Below are 22,836 nucleotides of genomic sequence, written 5' to 3'. Positions count from 1 at the left end.
GCTTTTGCACAGAGTGGCCCAGATCCTCTTCTTCCTGGGTCCCTCTTCTGTGCTCCTAGGCCCCTCCCTCCTGTTGAGTGCCCCCACAGCAAGCTGCTTGCTATGGGGGCACCTGAGCTGAGTCACACGTCTATTCAGACCTGGAGCCGCAACCCGACCCCGCTCTCTCCTGATTGACTGACTGACTTTGATTGACAGCAGCGGGAGCCAATCATGCCGCGCTACTGTCTTAGCCAATGATGAGGGGAGTCCCGGGCAGCTGAGAAACTCCTGAAACATCACTGGAAAAAGATGGGCTAAGGTAAGTATTTGGGGGGTTGAGGGGGGCTGCTGCACACAGAAGGTATAGGATGCATTTAGATATAAAAAAAACGTCTGCCTTTACAATCCCTTTAGGTAATGCAAAAGTATGCATAACTTTTTTTATTACCTTACATTCAAATTCAATTACATTCAATTCAAATTCAATTACATTCAAATTTCACATGTTGGTAAAAAAAACTTCTATATGGTAGCTCTTCTTTTTCATTGCAGGTAAATAATGGATCCCAAGAAGCAACATGATATCATTGAATTTTTCATGAAGAAGGGGGTGCAGGCTGTCCGACATCCGCAGAAGGCTACAGAATGTTAATGGAGATGTCATAATTTACCCTTCTTCATTCATCTGTGCACATTGCTCTTGTCAATGGTGTCATCTCCATAGACATTCTGTAGCCTTCTGTGGATGTCGGACAGCCTGCACCCCTCATTCTTCAAGAACTCAATGAAGGCAGGTTGCTTTTGCTTTGAATTTATTATTTACCTGCAATGAAAAAGAAGAAGATAAGTTACTAACATTACTTTTGGTACAGCTCTCCTATTTGTATATTTAGTTGTATGCCTGGAGTTAGGCTTCAAATTTTATGTAAACCAAATAATTTTTTTTAGTTTTAGATATGGAAGGGGCATTTTTATGCCTGTAATACTGGGGACTGTCATAAGATATCTCAGATAGCACCGATTTATTGCTCTAGTGACAACTGTAAAATTTGCATTTCCTATCACTGTCACTGCCACTGTCAGCGGTCAGAATAAACAGAGGGATGAATCTACCCAGTGGAAACAAAAAAGCAATCCCCACTCTATCCAAAACTGTAAAGGTTAAAAATACAAATATGTTGTGCAATACTATTTACAATTTACGTAATTTACTGTTTTTGGAAATGTGATTCTTGTAAGGCTTATGCACACTGAATCTCAAAGGAGCTCAAAAACGTGGCTCCTACAGGCTTTTGAGCTTTTTTGAGCTCTCATTTTTATGTCTGGAAACTCCCCTCCATGTTAGGCAATGTGTCCATGCTCCCTGTGGCTTTTTCATGAGTTTACGGCAATTGCTCTTTCAGGCAGAAAAAACCCCTACCAAACTCACATTTTTGAGAGGAGCTTTTGAGCAGAAAAAATGCCCAAAACACGTAAAAAAGCATGAAAAAGCACGTAAAAGCACAAAAAAAAGCTCAAATAAGCTCGAAAACAAATGAGACAAATGAGCTGAGGTTTGTGAAAAAAAAAAAGCTTATGCTCAAAAAAGCTCAAAGAAGCTAAAAAAAATGTGCAAAAGAGCACAAAAAAGCACAATCTTCTTCAAGCTTTTAGACAGAGGAATAAAAGCTTTATTAAAGCCATTATGCAGCAAGAGCTGCTGGAATTATTCTACCCCTTCATTTAAAATGTACTTATTGTGGGACCTTTTGGTATAAATAGTGTAATTTTATGAACAGTGACTGCATAGTGAATAAAACTCCACAGATTCATTTCAACCACTTGCCGACCGTGTGCTGTATATTAACGACGGCAGAGTGGCAGCTACAGGCAAAGTGACGTTGATAGACGGCATCTGCCTGGGAGGGGCTAGGGGGCGAGCGTGCATCGCCGGCAGTGCGCTCCCACCCCTGATCGTCAGCGGGGAAGCTGGCACGTGTGTCAGGCGGCTCTGATTGCTGCCTGACACCAGCGATCTCTCCCCACTGAGAGAAAAGGACAGACGGCTGATGTAAACACAGCTGTCTGTCCTTCTCCCTGCAATGATCACAGAGGCTATGTGATCCTGCTCTATAGGATCGCATGTCTCTGTGATCATTTCAAAAGCTCAACCCCCCCACAGTTAGAATCACTCCCCTAGACTTACATTTAGCCCCTTGATCACCAACAGTATTAACACCTTCTCTGCCAATGGCATTATTACTGAAACAGTTCATATATTAGCACTTATTACTGTAGTAATGTCACTGGTACCTCCAAAAGTGTCAGAAATGTCAGTAAGGGGTCCAATCTGTCCGTCGCAATGTCGCAGTCCCGCAATAAATCGCAGATCGCAGCCATTACTTGTAAAAAAAAAAAAAAAAACAATAAAAATTACATAAATCTTTTCCGTAGTTAGTAAACGCAATAACTTTTGTGCAAACCAATCAAAATACGCTTATTGTGATTTTTTTTTACCAAAAATATGTAGCAGAAAACTAATTGGCCTAAAATGTTAAAAAAATTAGATTTTTAAATTTTTTTTGCGAATGTCCTATAGCAAAATGTGAAATATATATTTTTTTTTTTTCAAAATTGTCGCTCTTTTTTTGTTTATAACGCAAAAAATAAAAATGGCACAGGTGATCAAATACCACTAAAAGAAAGCTCTATTTGTGGGGGAAAAAAGGCGTCAATTTTATTTGGGTACAACGTCGCATGACTGCGCAATTGTTCATTAAATTCACGCAGTGCCGAATCGCAAAATAGGGCCTGGTCATTAAGCAGGAAAATCTTGCGGTCCACAAGTGGTTAAACATGTAAATTGTTTTAATCCCCTAGACAGCCTTTTTGACAACCACCTAGAGAGCACATTCATTTTCCCATATTTACAGGCACACAACACCTGCGCATATTTTGTTTCTTAAAATCAAGCAATTTATAAACTATTTACTTTTGTATTCCAGTTGTGGATCCTCCTTCAGATTTATTTGTAACAGAAATTTCTTCCAAATCTATGAAGATCACCTGGAAGGCTTCTCCAAGCCAAATCACAGGCTACAGAATTCAGCTTACTCCAATGCTGGCAGGAAGTAAACCTCAGGCTGTGAATGTTGGCCCTAAAACCACAAGCCATATTCTGAAGGATCTTTCCCCAGATACAGAGTATGAGATTAATGTATTTGCAATGAAAGAACTTACAGCGAGTGAGCCAATCTCAACACTGGAAAAAACCCAGGCAGTGAAAATAAGAGTGGGTAAGCTATTGACTCTATGCTGTTTTCCTTCCTGTTTAAAGAGTTTCTTGATTCCTTTTAGAAAGACAGAAACTTTAATTATGTTTCTACTTGGAATAATATACAAATAATTTAATAAACATGGGTATCGTTTTTCACAGAATGTTCCGGTGGTGTGGATATAAAAGCTGATGTTGTTCTCCTTGTTGATGGCTCTTACAGTATTGGTGTTACCAACTTTGCTAAAGTCAGAGCCTTCTTGGAAGTGTTAGTAAAAAGCTTTGACATCTCACCCAACAAAGTGCAGATCAGTCTTGTACAGTACAGCAGAGATCCATTTACAGAGTTTGCACTGAACAAGTATGACAAGATTGAAGATATTCTTCATGCAATAAATACCTTTCCATACCGGGGAGGCTCTACAAACACTGGCAAGGCCATGACTTTTGTCAGAGAAAAGGTGTTTGTCGAGAACAGGGGGGCAAGATCCAATGTCCCCAGAGTCATGATACTTATCACTGATGGAAAGTCATCTGATGCCTTTAAAGACCCAGCCCAAAAACTCAGAAATTCCGATGTAGAAATTTTTGCTGTTGGTGTTAAGGATGCAGTGAGAACTGAACTGGAAGCAATCGCATCACCACCAGCGGACACCCATGTTTACACTGTAGAAGACTTTGATGCCTTCCAAAGAATCTCTTTTGAATTGACACAGTCTATTTGTCTGAGAATTGAACAAGAAACTGAAAAAATTAAGCGAAAATGTAAGTAGCAACAGTGAAGGTAATAATTATCATACATTTAACAACATAAAAATATTTTATACATGTAGTAATGCATAAGGGCAAAAGGTGTTTACAAAAAAGCACAAGCAAAATGTTTGTAGAAGAAAGACTGATTAATGATTTCAAAAGAATTAATTCTGAAAATTGACCAACTATATTCTGATCATGTATGTATGCTTAAAAAATAGCAGTTATCTAATATAGGCTCATTCATACCCTGTTGCAATAATAATGTATGTAATACATGCTAAAAAAGAACATAAATTGCTGAAAGGTATTGCATAGGGAATATGGCCTATAAGTCTTAAGGTGACCATATATGAGCAGATATTTCACCAAGAAGACTAGATTAATGTTGGTCTTCCCACACTTATTTGGAGTTCCTAACCCTCATAACATGTTTGATTTTTTTCACAATACATCTAGTGATTTTAAAGGTGTATAGCCTGTAGGAAATGTTTGGTAATGAATCGCAATGATTTTACAACATGGTGGAAAATCTCAAACTTCTAAAATCTAAAAATAGCCAAGAACTTATGTAGGTCCAGATAATAATAATAAAAAAAAATGGATTCCCTTGTTTTAAATGCAAATCTTGAGTTGTCCCTGTGGCTCTGGCATTTGACAATTAAGCCGGGGTTGGGGCAGGGGAAAGTTTCAGGAGATGGTGCGGCTCAGTTACCAAAAGGTTAGTGTTGATACTTTATCATGTTTTAGGCCAGGTCAAGTTCACTTGAAAAACTATCATTTCAGTTAAGCAGGCTTTACATATGTAGCTTATGATGAATACATTTTAACAAGGGCCTTAATGTTTTTTTTCTGTAGTAATGTGCAAAAGGCTTAATGTGTTTTTATCTAACATTTTTTCAGCTCTGACACCAGCATCCAATTTAGAGTTCTCTGAGGTCACTTCCAACAGTTTCCGAGTAAGCTGGTCTCCAGGGGCTGATGATGTTTTATCTTACCGTGTTCAATACAAGGTTGCTGTTGGTGGGGAAGAATTTATTTTTACTGTTCCAGCTCCAACTACTACTACTGTTCTTACAAATCTGTTTCCCGAGACTACATACGCTGTCAGTGTTGAGGCAGAATATGAGGAAGGATGGAGCACTCCATTGACTGGAGAAGAAACAACTCTAGAAGGTATAGTTGCAAACATCAAAACTAAGATTTAATGCTGCTTTTATAAATTGTTTTTAAGAATGGTTATCATATTTAAACAATAGTCTACATCTTTAAATAAATAAAATATAATTTTTCAGAAAATTCATGTTTTAGATCTATGATGTCATTTTTGATACATGTAATTCTCTGGTATCTGGTGTCTGATGATTACCTAGCATAGTGCTTTTTCCACCTGTAATGATGACTGAAACATGGAGAGGGTATTTTATAGGACATCCTGTTTTGTGTCTATTCATTTTTTTTAGCAGGGTCAACTTAACAAAATGTGGGACCTAAGCCTGGATTTTTGAAGTGATTTGTACACACTTCTAACAATATCAGTATAATACTGTAGTGTAAAAATCTCATCGTCTGAAATTTTTCTGCAGATCTCTGTTGCAAATAATGATACAGTGATTTGTAGGACATGTATTTGAATAGATGCCTAGCTTTTTTTGGCATGCATTAAATAGTGGAATTGCATGTCACATACAGGCAATTGAAGGTATGGTCTTTATTTCTGAATGTACAGTACCCACCACCGATGGCCAGTCCCCACCACCGATAGCCAATATTTAGAGAAAAATATTCTCTAAATTCCTGCACTCAAGGTAATTTGATAACAAAAAAATTATAGTGTATGCTATTGTAACCTTTACAATTGTCAGGAATTATGTAATACCCTACAGCTTATGAACAAAGCTCTCTTTACTAAGGAAAGACCAAAGTGTTTAGCATTTACTACTTAAACCACTATTATCAACTGTAGTCAACAGCTCCAGACATCCATAGCATAAACTATTTATTTGTAATGTACCTGTATAATGAGCTGAAGAACAGGTGGATGGCCTCTTGCACAATTCCATTCAGAGTATCCTTAAATACTGGGACAGGGGCTGCAAGGGCAATGGAAGGACACAGCTGCCAGGAAGCTGGAACCCAAGACTTGAACTTGGGAGTGCTGGTGTCAAGTAAGCAGAAGCACAGGGGTGAGGGCACCCAGAATACATCAAGTCCAGTAGAGATCAGAGCCAAGTCAAAAGCCAAGTTCGGTAAAGCTGCCCATAACTGGATCAAAATTCAGCCAGTTCATCAGGGACCAGCTTGAATTCAATCCATGTATTGGCACTGTGATTGTACAGAAGTGTATCAACTTCTTCCAACCACCCTGCTGGACAATTTCCTCTAGACCAGCCTGGAGTTCTAATCTGTTCTCCCTACTATCAGAATACAATAACTCAGTGGGAGGATTCCCCTATACACCTCGAATGTGTGGATGGGAGAATTTGATAAGTTACACAGTCAAGCATAAAGACATCAAATTATGAGCAGGATCAAGGTCAGGGGTGAGCAGAGGTTGGTAGCGCACAGGCAGTGAGGTACAGATTCGATAGGCAAAATCTTGGTCTAGAATCCAGGCAGAAGTCAGGAACAAACACAGGACAAAAACATAGACAGGCATGGATTATCCAGAAGCAGGTCAGACAGAAGCTGGGTCAGTAACATGGTCAAGCAGATTCAGGATCAGGGATAACAGGAACTGAAGCTGGAAGACCATGCAGCAATAATCTTATGCAGGTGCTAGCTTTAAATAGCCCAGCCAGTGCCAATAACTGTGGTAGATGTGCACGTTCCCATGTGCATGGCTGAGACAACCTTTCACGTGATGTTCCTGACAATATTGAATAAAACTATGTTTACAGTGTACTTTTTAATAAAATAGAAGGAACCATCATTTTGAATGGCACTATTGGTAACATACATTACACTCCTCTCTCTGGTCAGTGTTGAAATTAATACATAGATGAGCCTGGATTTGAGGCTACAGGTGGGCTCAGATTTCCCCAAGGGAAAGCCCTTTTTCAGAGAAAGTGATTGGTTGTGAATAGCTAACCTCCTCAGCTCAGAATCAAGAAACAAAATGAGTATGATGTCATCCAGAGTGCATAGGTCTGTTTAGCAATTAAACTAGTACAGAGTGAGTTATTTGATGTATCAGTTGGCATACCCCCTAAGCATTGCACATCAGCCATAATGCTGCACAGCCTGAGATAGCTTAAAATATCATCTCTTTGTGTGGATATTTAAGAATGTAAAGTTGGTGGCTAAGAAACATAACAATGTAATGATATAATAACTGTCTCATATGCAGTTTTAATACGCCCCTGTTTACAGAAAAATAACTGAAAGAAGCATAGTGAGTCAGCCAGTTAGAATGTTCTATTAACTGCATGCTGGGAGGTATCTTTGTTTCCAGTATACCGACTCGCAGCTTGTGAGTAAAGACATCTTGGCAGCAATCTTGACAGTCTCAGCAACAAGTTATGATTGACCTAATAAAGTGAGGCACTCTATTAACTTAAATAACCCATATTAAACTATACAGTATGCAAAACATTTGTGCTAACAAATGCAGCTTTACATCCAAATTCAGCCAAGCCTTGTTCTAAACCAACAGTACATTGACAATTTTTACATTTTTAGTATTACATTATTGAGTCTTCTATTTTTGTGCACTGATGATGTTTTTCATTTGTTTAAAGCAGGGGTCTTTAAACTATGGCCCTCCAGTTGTTCAGGAACTACAATTCCCATCATGCCTAGTCATGTCTGTGAATGTCAGAGTTGTATAATGCCTCATGGGATGTGTAGTTCCACAACAGCTGGAGGGCCATAGTTTGAGGATCCCTGGTTTAAAGGGTCTGATTTGTGACTATTGTTTTTTTTCTGTTTGTTACAGTAAAAGGAGCACCTAGAAATTTTATAGTAAGTGATGAGACCACTGATAGCTTTAAGGTTGGCTACTCTCCAGCTCCTGGAAAAAAAGTGTAGAGAACCAATGTGCTATCAATAAAAATAGTAGTAAACCTAAAAAATAGTGTATGTGTAATAACAAATAAAGAAAAAAGCTGCCAATCTGTGTAGTATCACCACATACCAATAGAAATAATAATAATAATATTATAGACTGGGGCTGATTCTAATGTGTAATACAATAAAACAATCTCAAAGCATATAATTAAAATGCATGACATACATATATATATTAATTTATTGATCATGATAAAAAAAAGTCCATAAAGAATTCCTGTGGATGTGCAATAGATAACTTGATTGTGATAAATAAAGGTTATTAATAAAAGTCCATAAAAAAAGTTCCTGTGAATGTGCAGTAGAGGTATAATAAATATAGTAGTGCTCCAAAACGTGGTCATAAAATCATCCACATGGTGCCATATGTGAAAAAATCCCAACACACAATCCACCAATAAGTGCAATAGTTGCTCACCTCAATGATAAGTAAATCAAGCCTTCATCTAGGGTATAAGGTTCATCCGTATAGCTGGTGATGACTCAGATAACAATAGAGATGTAGATGGATTGCCAGATGACTCAGATAACAATAGAGGTGTAGATGGACTGCTGGGCATTTTTGAAGTGATATCTCATTGGTATATTCATAAAAAGACAAATGAGAGCTCCATAGTGTAGTATTTTAGTAGTATTTAATGAAAAACAATAGCAAAACTTACAAGTAAATTCAAAAAGATGTACATAGAAAGACGGACCGCTGGGTCCCCGCACTGAGTGGCATGATGAGAATCTAAACTTCCAGTCATGGCCGTAGACCGGAAGTGACGTCACCCGGCTCCTCCCGATGCGTTGCGTCACAAATACACGTGACTTTCTCAAGGGTATAAATGGTTTAAAGGGTCTGATTTGTGACTATTGTTTTTTTTCTGTTTCTTACAGTAAAAGGAGCACCTAGAAATCTTATAGTAAGTGATGAGACCACTGATAGCTTTAAGGTTGGCTGGTCTCCAGCTCCTGGAAATGTTTTGAGATACAGAATTGACTATCGGCCAGTTGCTGGTGGAGAAAGAAAAGAAGTAACAGTACCAGGAAATGAAAGAGCGACAACACTACAGCGTCTTCTGTCTGACACAAAATACCATGTATCAGTCACCCCAGAGTATCAATCAGGTCCAGGAAAAGCCTTGAAAGGAAATGGAGCAACCGAAGAAAGTATGTTATTCCTGCTCTACAACATTTTGTCAGTCACTCTCTTCTGTAATTCACATTTTTAATCCCAGGGGTTCTGCCAGTGGTATCTAAAACCCACAACTATGTAGTGCAGCTGCTGTGTTATTTATGTTTGATTACATTTAAATAAACCCGTGGGTTAAGCTGACTGTACATACTACAGTATTTGATGACATTGATCAGTTGTCACTAAGTTTCTTCCCCAGTACGACATTCCATGACTTTATAGCCCAACTACATGAATAATAAAAACCTATACCTCTACTTCACCTAATGTCCCACACTAACATTTAATTTTTTTATTCCCACACAGCATTTGAGCTTTTTTCTATTTATATGGCCCTGTGAAACCAATAAATGTAAGGAGGGTTGCTTATTAGACCTGTGATGGCATGACAGGGTGCAATAAGCACCCCTTCTCCCGGACACTGTTTGCTAATACTAATTAACTCTGCCCATATGCCAGCATCAGCACTGCCTAGGAGCATGTTCATGTTAGATCACTTCAAAAATGTAAAGGGGTCATATCCATGATGCCCAAGTCTCTTGCCTAAAGGGTCTCGGCGGCCTTGTACATCATGCAGCCCAGAAGTTCCTTAGAGGGCATAGGCTATAAGGAAAATGTACAATACACTTTGTGGAGGAATTAAGGATATAAAAATCAAATGCCACACCAGATAAAGATTTTTTGTAGTGAAGCTGGTGTTAGGCTTTTAAGCAGTGTAGAAAACAATTGCCAAAAAATGTCAATAAAAGACAATCATCAATGCCCATTGTGCTTTTTAATAAATCCAACTGCAAAGTGCCATAACCTTTAGCAGCTGTGTAGAATTCATATTTCAAAGATTGGACTTCAGTAAAGTGAATTTGATTGAAAGCTTTGAATTTCTGCTTTTGGTGTAATCATGTGTGTATACACGTAGTTTTACTTCAGCTAAAAAAAAAATGGCATGAGGTTGTTGATAATAGGTGGTTCAATTGAAAATAGTTGTATGTACGAAATGCTGATTCTCTATAAAATATCAGCATCCTTCAGAAAAAACTTAAAACCATTTAATTAAATTCACCCATTGTGATAAAAGTACCCGTTTGGGCCCACATTGTGAAGGGTGAAGCAAATGAGACATAATAGTTCTCTTAACTTAAAATGTTTGTACACACTAAATTAAATCATAAATATGAAAAAAGCTATTTTTTTTCTTGATTATGGGTGACATCAGGAAGGATTAGAACTCCTGTCAAGTTTTAGTGCAGTCAGAAGTTCTGTTAGAGAGATTCCTTCATGTCCTGTCTGGTTGTCACCAGAACAGGAGATAAGGAAAAAGCTCTCTATATTAAGTAGGGGAATGCTAGAATATGTGTCAGCTTTTTATTGTTGTCTATAACCTGTTGCAGATTGGATCTCATTTCCAGTTTAGTAAGAAATTGTCTCCAGAGGACAAAGTGAGGGAAGATCGAATCCTCAGATAGCAGTAAAACCTGACAGGGGTTCAAAACCCTTTCTATCCAAAAGTAAAAAAATGTGCTGGATATAGATATTCTTTAATACTATTAAGATGTCACATACACTGTATATTATACCATGCACAGTTTAAAGTATAATGATTAAATAACAAGACCCTCGGTACACGAAATGCATACTCATGTGTTTTAATCTTTTAATTGACTCAGTTCTAGGAGAACCTAGAAACCTCAGAGTTTCTGATCCTACAACATCAAGTTTAAAGCTGTCCTGGGATAAAGCACCTGGCAAAGTGTTAAACTATCTTGTAACCTACACACCAGCAACAGGAGGGGAGCCCAAAGAGGTTACACTCAGAGGAAACGCTACCAGTACTGTCTTAAAAGAGCTAGATGCTGGTACAACATACTCTCTCTCAGTAAATGCATTATACAGGTCAGGAGCTGGATCAGCCCTCAATGGGGAAGGAACTACTCTTGATGGTAAGTCAGATTTTACTACTGTGTTATTATAACAAATGGCCTAACCATAGCTGGATTTGCTTTTAGACACAGTTGTTCTGTAGGAGGCAAAGAGGTGGCTTTTCCCTGTTATTGATCACACTTTTTTCCCCACCATTATTAGAAATACCATCATCTCTTACAGAACAGCCACTGTATGCAAAGCCTGGTAAAGAACAGTGAAACAAGAATGTGTTTAGAGCAAAAAAAGGCGATTCTAGCACAGGTGTATCCCTTTAGGATCCTAGGTGTTTGTACCTACATGCTCCAGTAATGGAAATTTAGCCATGATGACAACAATTTTTTTGTTGTTTCAATAAATGTCTACTTTTTTGCAGAGAAAGTTTTCCAATTTAACACTTTTTGTTTATGGTGGTAACAACATGTTTAAAACTCGATATTTTCCACCTGTTACATTCTATCACTTAAACGAAAAGTATACTAAGCAACCTTCAATGTACCGGAGAGAGGGGAACATTTTTTGTATTTCTATAGTTTTTTTTATGATTTAAAGTGCATCTTTGTGGATACAAATATGAGAGCTGTCACTGTTGATTTAATTTATAAATGCAGGCTCCACAGCTGTCACCTTTATGCTGGCTTAACCAATTAGTAAGTTATTTATCTTGAACAAGCATGGAGCCAATTCAGCCTAATAAGACTAAACACTTGTCCTGCATACTTTTACCAGGTACGTGACTCACTAGGTAGTGAAGCCAGGATCGTGATGACCACTCCGGAGCTGGCAGCTTTAATAGAAACCTTTTCTAAAAGTAATGTTTAGGGTTCCATTCCTAACATCCTTTTTAAAATGCTCATTACCTAGCTGTCAAGTCCTGGCTTTAAATTTTTTAAATGTCATTTACTATGATCAAGTATGCAATTTTAGATTTCTAAAGTTCATGTTGACTTCACTAGCTGCCTATTCTTTCCATGTCAGTGGCTCAGATATTACAAAAGCAAAAAAAGATTCAACTTGTATTTTCAGAAGGAGATCAGTAATGGCAGACAGCATACGTTTTTCTAAAAACAAGTAAACAATGGCAGTTCACATTTATCTATACTTACAGGTTTAAAGCTGAACTCCAGTCAGCTAAAAAAATGCACCTTGCAATGCCCCTTCCCCCCACCCCCTCCTCACTGAAAGTATTGGTAACATTGTCAATGGGGTAATGAATAGGGTGAAATACCTACCTTTCTCCTCAATCATTCAGAATTTCTTCTGTTTATATAATGTTTTCCCTGAAGCTGTTACTTTTGTGGCTTGACCAGTTGCAGTTGTTTGACAACATAAAATACAATGCAGGACCAACAGTCTTGAATTCTATGTGAAGATATTGTGGCCTACCCACATACCAGGAGCATCAGAAAGGGAAGGAAAGCTCCTGCTGCCAGGGGAGTGAGAAACAAAGTAAGTATTTGACCTTATTTATCACCCCAATGGTAAAACAAGCTATTAACCCTTGCAATACAAAGGGGGCCCGCTGCAAAATGACTGGATTTCAGCTTTATTTATAGTCTTACTTCATAGTATTTTGCTCCCCTTCTGCAGTTGCTCCCCCTTCTACGAGTTACTAAATGGGGTTGTAAAGGAAAGGTGAGTATGGGCTGCTGGAAATAGGGGGAATTAAAGTATGAAAACGGCAAAGATTTGCCTTAAGTGGCAATCCACTGTATTGTAAGAGTTATTTTACCTGTATGAGATATATGGTGTATTTTTATTATGGTTATTATTTGATCTCAATAATTTTCAGTTCACACAAATAAATATTAGATGGGTGAGGAATTGTTATTTGTTGTATTAATTAGTTAAGCAGGGTATACATGTATAGTTTTTTGTTCAACCAGTGGTTCCTGCTGAACCAGATGAATCTTGGTACATGTATATCCAGCTTTAGTTTGTAAAAAGTAGTCAACTTTTATTGAAATCCTCATCCTTATCTACAGCAAAATGTGGCTAAATTTTGAATTCTGATGTTTATATACAAAACACCACAAAGAAAATACAACACACGTGCTATAACATCAGATGATAATTTTATATTGTATACATTTACAAATGGCATTGGACAATCCTTCTATGTTATGCTTTCATGAATTGACCTTTTAGATTGAGCGGCAACATTATGGACCTTATAAGTGCTCAGCTTGGAAGTTTAAACAGACAGACTTGGAACAGGCTCATGGAAATGGCTGATATTTACATAGAACAGATCACTTCGTTCTTCTGAAACACACATTTAACCAGACCAAATTTTATTCTCTACCAATCTAACATCGCATTTGGTAGAAGTAAAAATCTGATTTATAGCAGTTGCACGCTCTTTTGCAAAATGTACAGTAGAAACAGAGAAAACTACAGACATCTGCACTCAGTGCTCAATTCATTCAAAGTTCTTTATGGTACTAAAAACTACATATTGCTTTCTTATGTGTGGCCAAAGAATAAATAGTCTGCAGTGCTGCCAGCAGATGAGGAGTCGAGCTATAATAACAGACCTGTTCTTATGAAAACAGCAAAACGTGCTATTGTTAGTATCGATTTTTAACGTCTTTAGTATGTTTATGTTTTCTGGGATTTTTAACATAGTTTTTTTTATTGTGGATGTGTATAAAGCAATAAAAATCCTCTTCAGTATCTGGAAAATAAATCTTCACCCTAGAAAGTGCAGTAAACTGTACAATAAAGTAAAACAATATTTCAAGATGACTGCAGCAGCTCTTAACCAAACACTTTGTGCATTGTCCACCATAAAAAAAAGATTTTTTTTAAATGTTTCCTGGTCTTTCTATTTGCACTTCCTCAGGAAGATTGAAATGCATTGACCTGTGAAAGAAAACTGTCTTTTAACAAGACCCAAGAGTGCAGTCTAATCTTCAAGGAGTGTTTATTTAGTGATAGACTTAGGTAATGTTTGGAAGAGGTGTAGTTTTGGGCACAGAGCCACGTATTTAACTAGAAGAGTAGTGGTCCAGACATGTATTTAGCTAAATGTAAATTCTATAAATCCTACTTTATGATAGCACCTGCATAGCTTGAGACTTGACTAAGTGATTACCCTAATCAAACTAATGTAAATTAATGAGGCATGAAGAATTGACAAAGACCTAATAGTCCATCGTCTTGATTGGTATGGGGGAAAGCAACTGTAATAAAAGTTGACCTTTTGCACATATTTATGCAAATATAAATAAAAGAATATCCATTATCTACTTTGTTTCATGTAGCATCCACATGCTCTGGAAGTATCCATAGCGTTCAACAGAAAAAGTTTACAATCATTTATTGTTACTTGATTAACGCTATGTACAGTATATGTGAAAATTCAGTCAACCACAGATAGTTGAAGAGAGTTGAGTTTTGCTATGGAAAAGACAGCTCTGAACATTACATACCGTACTATTGATTTTTCAGAAGCATGTAACAACTAATTAGGAAAACAGATCTAGCTTGAGGCTACAGAAAAAACTCTGGCTTACAATGAATCCTAATCTGCATTTGTCTATGGGTTGAAGCCCAGGTACAGTTCTACAATTTAGTACATAATGATACCATGGCTGCAATAGAGATGTATGAGGGTAATACTGTTTGATTCCACAGAATCTCATGTTGGCTCGCAAATACATTCATCAGTGCCTACAGTCAATGCTACAGTTACCATGTTGTCAGTCTTGCCCTGAAACAAGATTATAAATGTTAAAAATTTAATATTTTAAACTTGTACATAATTTCACCTTTGTGTGTCTGCTTTTAATTGTATTAATCAGGGAACCTTTTCTGGTGCATGCCCTTCTATAATTTAGTTTTACTTTGTTACTGGGGTCTGACTTGTCTGCTTTGGTTAAATTCTGGCAAGCTCCATACCACTATGCAGTGAGATTGCCTAAGTGACCAGGATTCTAAGTGTAAGAGCAATGTCATTGGATAAGCCTAAGGTGAAGCTGGCCATGCAGTGTGTGAATTTTGGCCGGTTCCTGATGAATCGGTCAAAATTCGCTATGTGGGTGACTATTGGCACAACTTGAAAAAATCAAAGGAGCTGGGTGGAAAATTGTCAGCTAAGCAGTGGCAACATACGGTCACATGAAGCCATTCTTCAGGTATTCTGATAAAATTCTTTCAAAATGCCATATTTCAACAGGAGGTATTAGTCCATCTGCACTGTTTTTCAATTGAAGATCCTGCGTGATAAATTGTCAGTTGAAAAATGGCTGTATCCAGTCAGATGTGATATGCAGTAGCCCAGCAGGAGACACTTGCCCAAGTATGAAGAAGCATGTGGCTTCTTCCCAGGTTGAAGTGCTTCAGCTTGAGCAGCCAATTGCCAGACCCAACACTGTCATTGTATTAGGAGGAGTAAGAAGTTACTGGGTGTAAGCTCTGACCATTCCAATATTGATTATACAGGATAAGGATTAGCTCTCCAACACATCAACAGAGAATGGGGATGTTCAGGAAAGATATCAGTGGGTGGGAGGTCTGTCTTGCAAGAGAATGTATCACTTTGACTTAAATGGTTAAAGTGATAGACTTTTTAGGTTCAACATTTAAAATGCTGTCTGTATATCATTATGGTAGAAAAAGAATAAGAATATGAATTATATGTATTCTGTAAGAAAGAAAATATGACATAAAGGTTTCTAGAAAAGAGGATGAGTAATACATTTTAAAAGCCATACTAAACTGCAGAACAAAGTTTGATTTGTCAGATAGTTCAATGGGATTTAAGCATGTTCTTCCCCTGTTTGGTTGTAGCACAGGGTCTAAATAAATAAGGCTGGGGAGTGCAAAATCTTGTGCAGCTCTGCATGGTAGCCAATCAGCATCTAACTTCAGCTTGCTCAATTGAAGTGAATCAAAGTGATTGTTAGGGCTCTTTCACACGGTCCGCTCCGTCGGCGGATCCGTGTTGCTCAGCAGGGATCGATCCGCGATCCCCGCTGAGCCGGGCGGATGACAGCTCTGTCTCCGCTTGCAGAGCGGAGAGGGAGGTGTCTCAGCACCCGCTGCCCTCTATGGGGGATCGGATGAGAGCGGACCGCTTGTCCGCTCTCATCAGATCCGATCCGATCCGATTACTGAACGGATGGAAAAATAGGGTTTCCATCCGTCCAGATTTCAGCACAGGATCGGATGCGGATGGCAGCGGGTGTCAGCGGAGGTGTCTCCGCTGACACCCGCTGCCCCATAGAGCTGCATGGTGGATCCGATCAGATCCGCCTAAAAAACTGACAGGCGGATCTGATCGGACCGCCCGTGTGAAAGAGCCCTAAAGGTTCTTTTTTTTTTTTTTCTTAAAAAACAAACATGTAATACTTACCTGCTCTATGCAAGGGTTTTGCACAAAGCGGCCCGATCCTCTTTTTCTGGGGCTCTTGGCTACTCCTCTTCATTGGTTGCCCCCACAGAGAAACTCTTTCCATGGGGGCACCCGTGCGGGCACGCTCACGAATTCCGCTGCTGGGTCAATTGTTACAGACAACAGAATTTGGCCTGGCCCCTGGCTCACGTGTCACTGGATTTGATTGACAGCAGCAGGAGCCAATGGCCCCTGCTACTATCAATCTATCCAATGAGGACCCGAGACAGCGGTTGGAGCTGCTGGGCTCGTGCTTGTTGCTGGAATGATCTAGTTCAGGTAAGAAAAAGGGAAGGGTCTGGGGGGCAGCTGAAGCACAGATGGTTTTTCATCTTAATGCATAGAATGCATTAAGGTGAAAAACCATGAGGCTTTACAACCCCTTTATGTTTTGACAAAAAAACATGGAAGCTGATTGGTTTCTATGCAGAGTTGGACCAGATTGTGCACTTTCCAGTTTTAGTAAATTAACTCCACAGTGACAACATGTAGTAATGATTGAACCTGATCAAAGAGAGTGGCTTATATAACCAAGCTGAATGTGAGATGACAATGCTGACACCTGTTTATGAGCTGTCTTCTTTACCCATTTACGAGTGCTGCTTCACATCTTCACTTTGAACCTTGTAGAAAAGGTCTGCTTGCATTAAATAGCACCATCTCATATAACTTTGGCAGAAAATTCTAGTAAATAGTCAGGAAAGCCATTTGGTCTGTGCAAGCATATAATAGAGGAAATGAATAGGAAACCTATCATAGTGGAACATTTAATGGATAAGTGTCTGTGATGTTTTTTGCAGAAGTTATTTCACTGACAAAGCTTTTTCATGTTCTGAGAAATTAGAGAAGAAACCTGATATATTGTATGTGGACAATCGTTTTCTTAAACTAAAATCATCCCTCTTTAATCTCTTAGACAGAATACTTTAGATTTTATGGCTGACACAGACATTTCTTTTAAGTGTAGGATTCTAATGAGGACGACAGTCTTCTTCAACATTCCCTGTTTGTCTATTTCTTTATTGGTCCTACATGACGCTTTGCAAGTTGTTGCTAAACCGTGTCATTGCCCAAAAAGGAAACGCAATGGAAAAAGCAGATAGGCAAAGCACAGGGAATACAATAATCCGTGACTGCTTTTCAAAGCTACTGTTTAAGTAATCTACTTTCCCAGGAGTTAGGAGGTGGTTAGAAAAATCTTGGCACACATTCCTTTTTTTACTACCTCAGGGCACAAATTTGAAAAGCAAACACAGAGTACACTTTAGTTAATATATTAAGTCAGTCTTGATGTTGATTGCTGGGATGAAATGAATGGTAAAATACTTTTCCTTTTTCCATTGCTGTCGGCAAAATTGAGATGAGCCCGTTGAGGTTAAAAAAATTTGCAAATGTGCCATCCGATTACAACACAAATAATAATTACTTTTATTGCATTATAGTCCTGTAGCTGACAGCAAAACCCATATAAAAATAAGAGAACACTTAAGTTGCCCACCTTTATATATTACTTGGAACTAGATGTTAAAGGAAAGACAAATATTCCTTTTGGCTTGCAGTAAGAAGATGATTATAGGGCAGTGCCATCATTGGTAATGGTACAAAGAGAACAATAAACATCAAGCAAATTATTTAATTCAGGTGTGTCTATTTTAGTGTACTTGACAGTTTTTCATTGGGCAATGCAGAGATCCTGATGAAATTTGACTTAAAGGAGTCCACTCATTAGCATTTTAGGCATGTATATGTTCTGAAGCTCAATCAGATCAGATTATTAAAATCTGATTTTATATACTAAAAAAAACAATACTCCATGCATATTGTATATTTTCCCTCTGTAAATCAATACTCCAAGAAGAATTGACTTACCTTTCCTTGCTCCTGCACAGTACACTAGACAATTCTGATTCATAGTTCTCATTATATGTGAAATGGGTAAAGTTCTTTATCAGAGAGTAATCACTTGTCTTGATGGGGTCATGCTGCAGCTTTGGTGGTAGGACATGTATTGCATGGCCCCTTAAAAAACAGCCCATTTTGACTATGCAGGCTTATTTTAGCATGTGAGGGCTCAGAGCAGACATGATTGTTGATGCTTTACACTCTGGAAAATGGGGGGTGCGAGACCCAGGTACATTGGGCTTCTTTCTGGAAGATAGTCTGGGCTCTTTGCATGCTGCAGTTTGCAGCTAATGCAGGTCAGTTGACAGGATCAGCATCCCATGCATTTTTGGTAGGTGAGCTATTCTGCCTTGAGAACTGTGTTGTGTTGATTTTTTGTGCTGGTGACTTTTCCCAGTATATAATCAACCCTATGTAATTTTTTTATTGATATTCAGATCACTTTTGTCTATGCTGTACTTATCTCTAACATATTTCAGGGATCAACTTAGGGTTCGGTCCAAATGCAGTACACCCATCTGTTTAAAGTGGATCTCTATCCACAACTTTTTTTAGTTTTCAGTTTTGAATGCAGAAGGGTTAGACCCTAAATCAGGATGAAAACTATCCACTTTTAAAAAAGTCTGGGTTAAAACTCTTCTTTAATGTCAGTACATACAGACAACATTGTGATTTTCTCTGTCATAACATTTTTGAAAGTACCAAGAGTGATTAGGGAACATTTATGAGCCCCAAAACAATCAGAAAATCATTTTACCTGAATTTGTTGCATGCTAGATTTTGTAATTTTTAGAAGTGAGTTTTAAGAGAAATAAACTGAATTTATAGTTTGTATAAAATCTGATTCTAGACGTAAGCACTGTGCCTCCCCATGGCTTATTTTTCTCCAAAAGACTTCTTTGTCTTGATTAAGTCTCTGCCCCCACATGATTATTTTATGTTGTATCATTCTCTGCACCAAGGTTAACAAGATATAAGGGTCAGCTACTGATCAGTACTTCTTCTCCATGATACTATGGAAACATTTACATTGAGAGTAAGGAACATTACAAGGAAGGAGCAGAAAACAGAGACAACATTGCATGGAAGTCCACACTAGACCTTTCTTTTCTCACCACTGTACTTATTTTGTTGTCAGTGCACACCCCTTTCTCTTCTCAGCCAAAACAGCCCAAACAGTTTCTAGGGCAATTCTTTTCTCAACCAAAAATCCAAGCAGTCCCTAGGGCATAGGTGCTCAACCTGTGGCCCTCCAGCTGTTGCAGAACTACGAGTCCATCGTGCCTCTGCCTTTTGGCAGTCATGTTTGGAACTGTCAGCCTTGCAATGCCTCATGGAACTTGTAGCTTCACCACAGCTGGTTGGCCACAGTTGAGCATTTCTGATTGATTGATTCAAGTCATTTGGAAGATGAAACCCCTATATTATAGTCTGGGTCTAAATTAGTAACACCTAGAACTGCTCCAGCACCATTCCTTTTCCCCTCCCATTGCCAACATTTTTATGAAAAAACCTTACAGAGAGTCTGCACTTTCTCTGCTTCCACTTGTGACCTCTCCTTTTTATTAATACCCATACTTTATTGTCACAGGTAAGAATAGGAACATAGTCTAGTTTGCAGACTCGAAGCTTAGCATTCTGTTTTCCTGTCTCAGGCAAGTGATCAATTCAGAAGGCAGCCATTTTTCTATGGAAAATCTGATGTCATACCTACAACAAAGGTTGATGAGACATCTGCTGTCCGTGGATGTCCTTGCACTCATCTCCACTTAGAACTGCAGCTATCTTCTTCTCTCTCCACTGATGGGTAAATGTGGCACTTAAATCATTTATTGTTTTCTCCAGTAAAAAGGAACAGTTAGCTCCCATTTGCACAGAGGTTTTCCAACACATTAGAATGCTTCTGTGCAAGATAAAAATAACTTTTCTCTGTAAGAAGCTTTTGTTATCTCCCGTAGGAAAGTTATTTAATGCATGCCTAATTGTTTCTTACAGTATTTAAATTAGTACATCTCTTACAAAGACTGGGTAATGTATGGCTTCCCTACTAGTCACTCTACAGCGCTCCAATATTTTTTTTAGATAGCTATAACTTTTTGCACAGATGTCATTTTCATTGAGAGGAAAAAGAGATGCAGCTGTACATTTTTGGGAGTAGGCAAAGTGCAATATATTATATTTTTATCACTTTATGAAAAAGCTAGTAAATGATCAACCCCCAGAGCAACTTAATGAGAAAACATCTTTTGTTATTTTCTTTTTTTTACCTTTAAAAATCTGGACAGGAAGCATTAGCATATAGTCAAACTGTGCTTGTTGTAACTAAAGATACTAATACACTCAGTTATTTAATACAAGTGTATTCCATGTAATGATTTAATTTGCAGACATGAAAGAATAAGTCATTTGCAGTCTGCTCTGGAGATGAGCCTGTGGTCATGCTTGTGTTGTGGTATGCCTTGACACAGGGAAAATATAATGATTGATACAGTGGTCAGGAGAAAGTAGTTAGACTGAGGCTTTTGGGATAAGCCACTGGGGCTCTGTCCAACATTCTGTGAATGGCTGGACTTGAAGTCAATTTTATATGTTTTCTTTTCTCAGACAGGCCTCTTATAATGCTTCATACCCCACAAAAAGTCATGTAATAAATCAGCAATATTTGAGTTTCCTATTTCTTCTTATATTCCAATAAAACACATTACTGCACAGAGTTGTTTGCATTGTGTACATGGAGACACTCTCATCACTATAGCTGTACTTTGGCATCTCATTCACATTGTTAAATAATTGAACAGATGCTCTTTTCCTTATTGGGCCACCATCCCAGTGATCACTATCACATCTTGAAACAGTCAGTTATAAGTAGAAATAATACAATTGAAAATGCTTAGTGATGCAATAGGGCCAGTTTATTAAAAAGGAGTTTCACTGCCCCCTTTATGCATTTTTTTAATGGTTCTCTTTCCTGTAACTACTGGTTGTCTTCAAAAAACATTCTCACACAGCCAGTGATACCAGTATTTTCTGCTGAAACCTTCACGTTCTACACCACATTGCAGGTCCTGTGCTGCCATCTTCTAATCTAACCTTATCAGGGACAGCCTCTTTTCCGGGTTATTTCACCCGGCCACACAAGAATCTCTGGTGCATGCACGGTGTAGCTGAGGTTGACCCAAAGCATCCTTGGAGGGAGGATATGTGTATACCAGGAGGGTTTAGGGAGGGGGGATAAGTCATTCTTGCCTAGGAGAGAAAAGAACCATCCTGAATCCCCCAAAAGAGGTATTTCGGGCTAGGGGAAGGAAATTTAGTTTCTGATTTTGTAACTGGAGGTTGGGGAGGAAGAAGAATATGTGAAGTGTATAAAGAGGGTGGAAGTTTGCTTTAAATCTGGGGAGAAGAAAATTAACATGAAATAGGAGTTATCATCAATGGCAATAGCCTTCATTCTATGCAAAAAACAAACAAAGAATTGGATTGATTGCTATGGACAGTAACTGTTTTACTTATATTCCCCTGTTTAACTGAATCATCCTCAATTGTACCTACAATTTAATAATTTACTTTGCAATGCCATTGTAGTATTGGTTTTAACACACACTAAACAAAGAGGTTACCCTGGTGTTTGTTGAAGATAATCACTTCCTAATTCATTACAGGTACTTACATAGCACCGATAATTTACATGGCACTTATTTATTGTGCATTCACATCAGTCACTGCCCTCAAGGAGCTTACCCCCTAAAGTTCCTTGCTCGCATTCATACATACACATAATAGGGACAATTTAGACAGGAGCCAATTAAATAAATAAAGGCAAAATGTTTTCTTTATTTTTGAATAAAGCTGAGAGAAATTTGAACATCGGACAGATTTTTATTGCTGTCTGTGTCTCTCCATTAAGGAGATTCACCCTCTCTATTTGTAATGTTTACAGTTGTCACTGAATTTTGTTCCTAGACCAGTAATAGAATGGGGGATAATCCAATGGGGACACTAGATCTGGTGATTCTAGTGACAACTAGGGCTTCCCTAACTCTTCACTTCCTGTTTTGGCTATGGGACAGGAAGTGACACTGATGGCAAAAATAACCTGTCAGGGGTTATAACCCCCCCTTACTATATCCATAATGAAAAAAAAGTTTTGTTTTTAGTTCCATATTAAGTATCATAGGTATTCATTCTACTTACCTTAAATGCTAATGGTGTAGAATGAGCTTTCTTATTAATATAGTTATTGCTCTTCTTTATTTACTCATGTCTCGGCAGACCGCTGAACAATAGATTACGCAAAACTGGTTCCATTCGCTATTTTAAAAAGCCAGCTGTGTGAGAGATTTACAATATCTGGAGCACACAAAATCTGGTGCAGCTGAGCAT

General features: G+C 38.3%; 1 protein-coding gene across 1 annotated transcript in view; it reads left to right on the top strand.

The window, feature by feature from the left end:
- COL12A1 (collagen type XII alpha 1 chain) overlaps positions 1-22,836 on the top strand; it is a 237,203-nt gene that overhangs the window by 41,036 nt on the left and 173,331 nt on the right. The window contains exons 9-13 of the mRNA XM_082249431.1: positions 2,967-3,257; positions 3,398-4,000; positions 4,892-5,164; positions 8,939-9,211; positions 10,901-11,173. Of these exons, the coding sequence (XP_082105557.1) occupies positions 2,967-3,257; positions 3,398-4,000; positions 4,892-5,164; positions 8,939-9,211; positions 10,901-11,173 (1,713 nt within the window). The remainder of the gene's footprint in view (positions 1-2,966; positions 3,258-3,397; positions 4,001-4,891; positions 5,165-8,938; positions 9,212-10,900; positions 11,174-22,836) is intronic.

Source organism: Pelophylax lessonae (assembly GCF_965119305.1).
Source record: "Pelophylax lessonae genome assembly, chromosome: 3".
Taxonomy (NCBI): Eukaryota; Metazoa; Chordata; class Amphibia; order Anura; family Ranidae; genus Pelophylax; species Pelophylax lessonae.
Note: the sequence above shows the minus strand (reverse complement) of the source record. Positions and strands in the feature narration are given on the sequence as shown.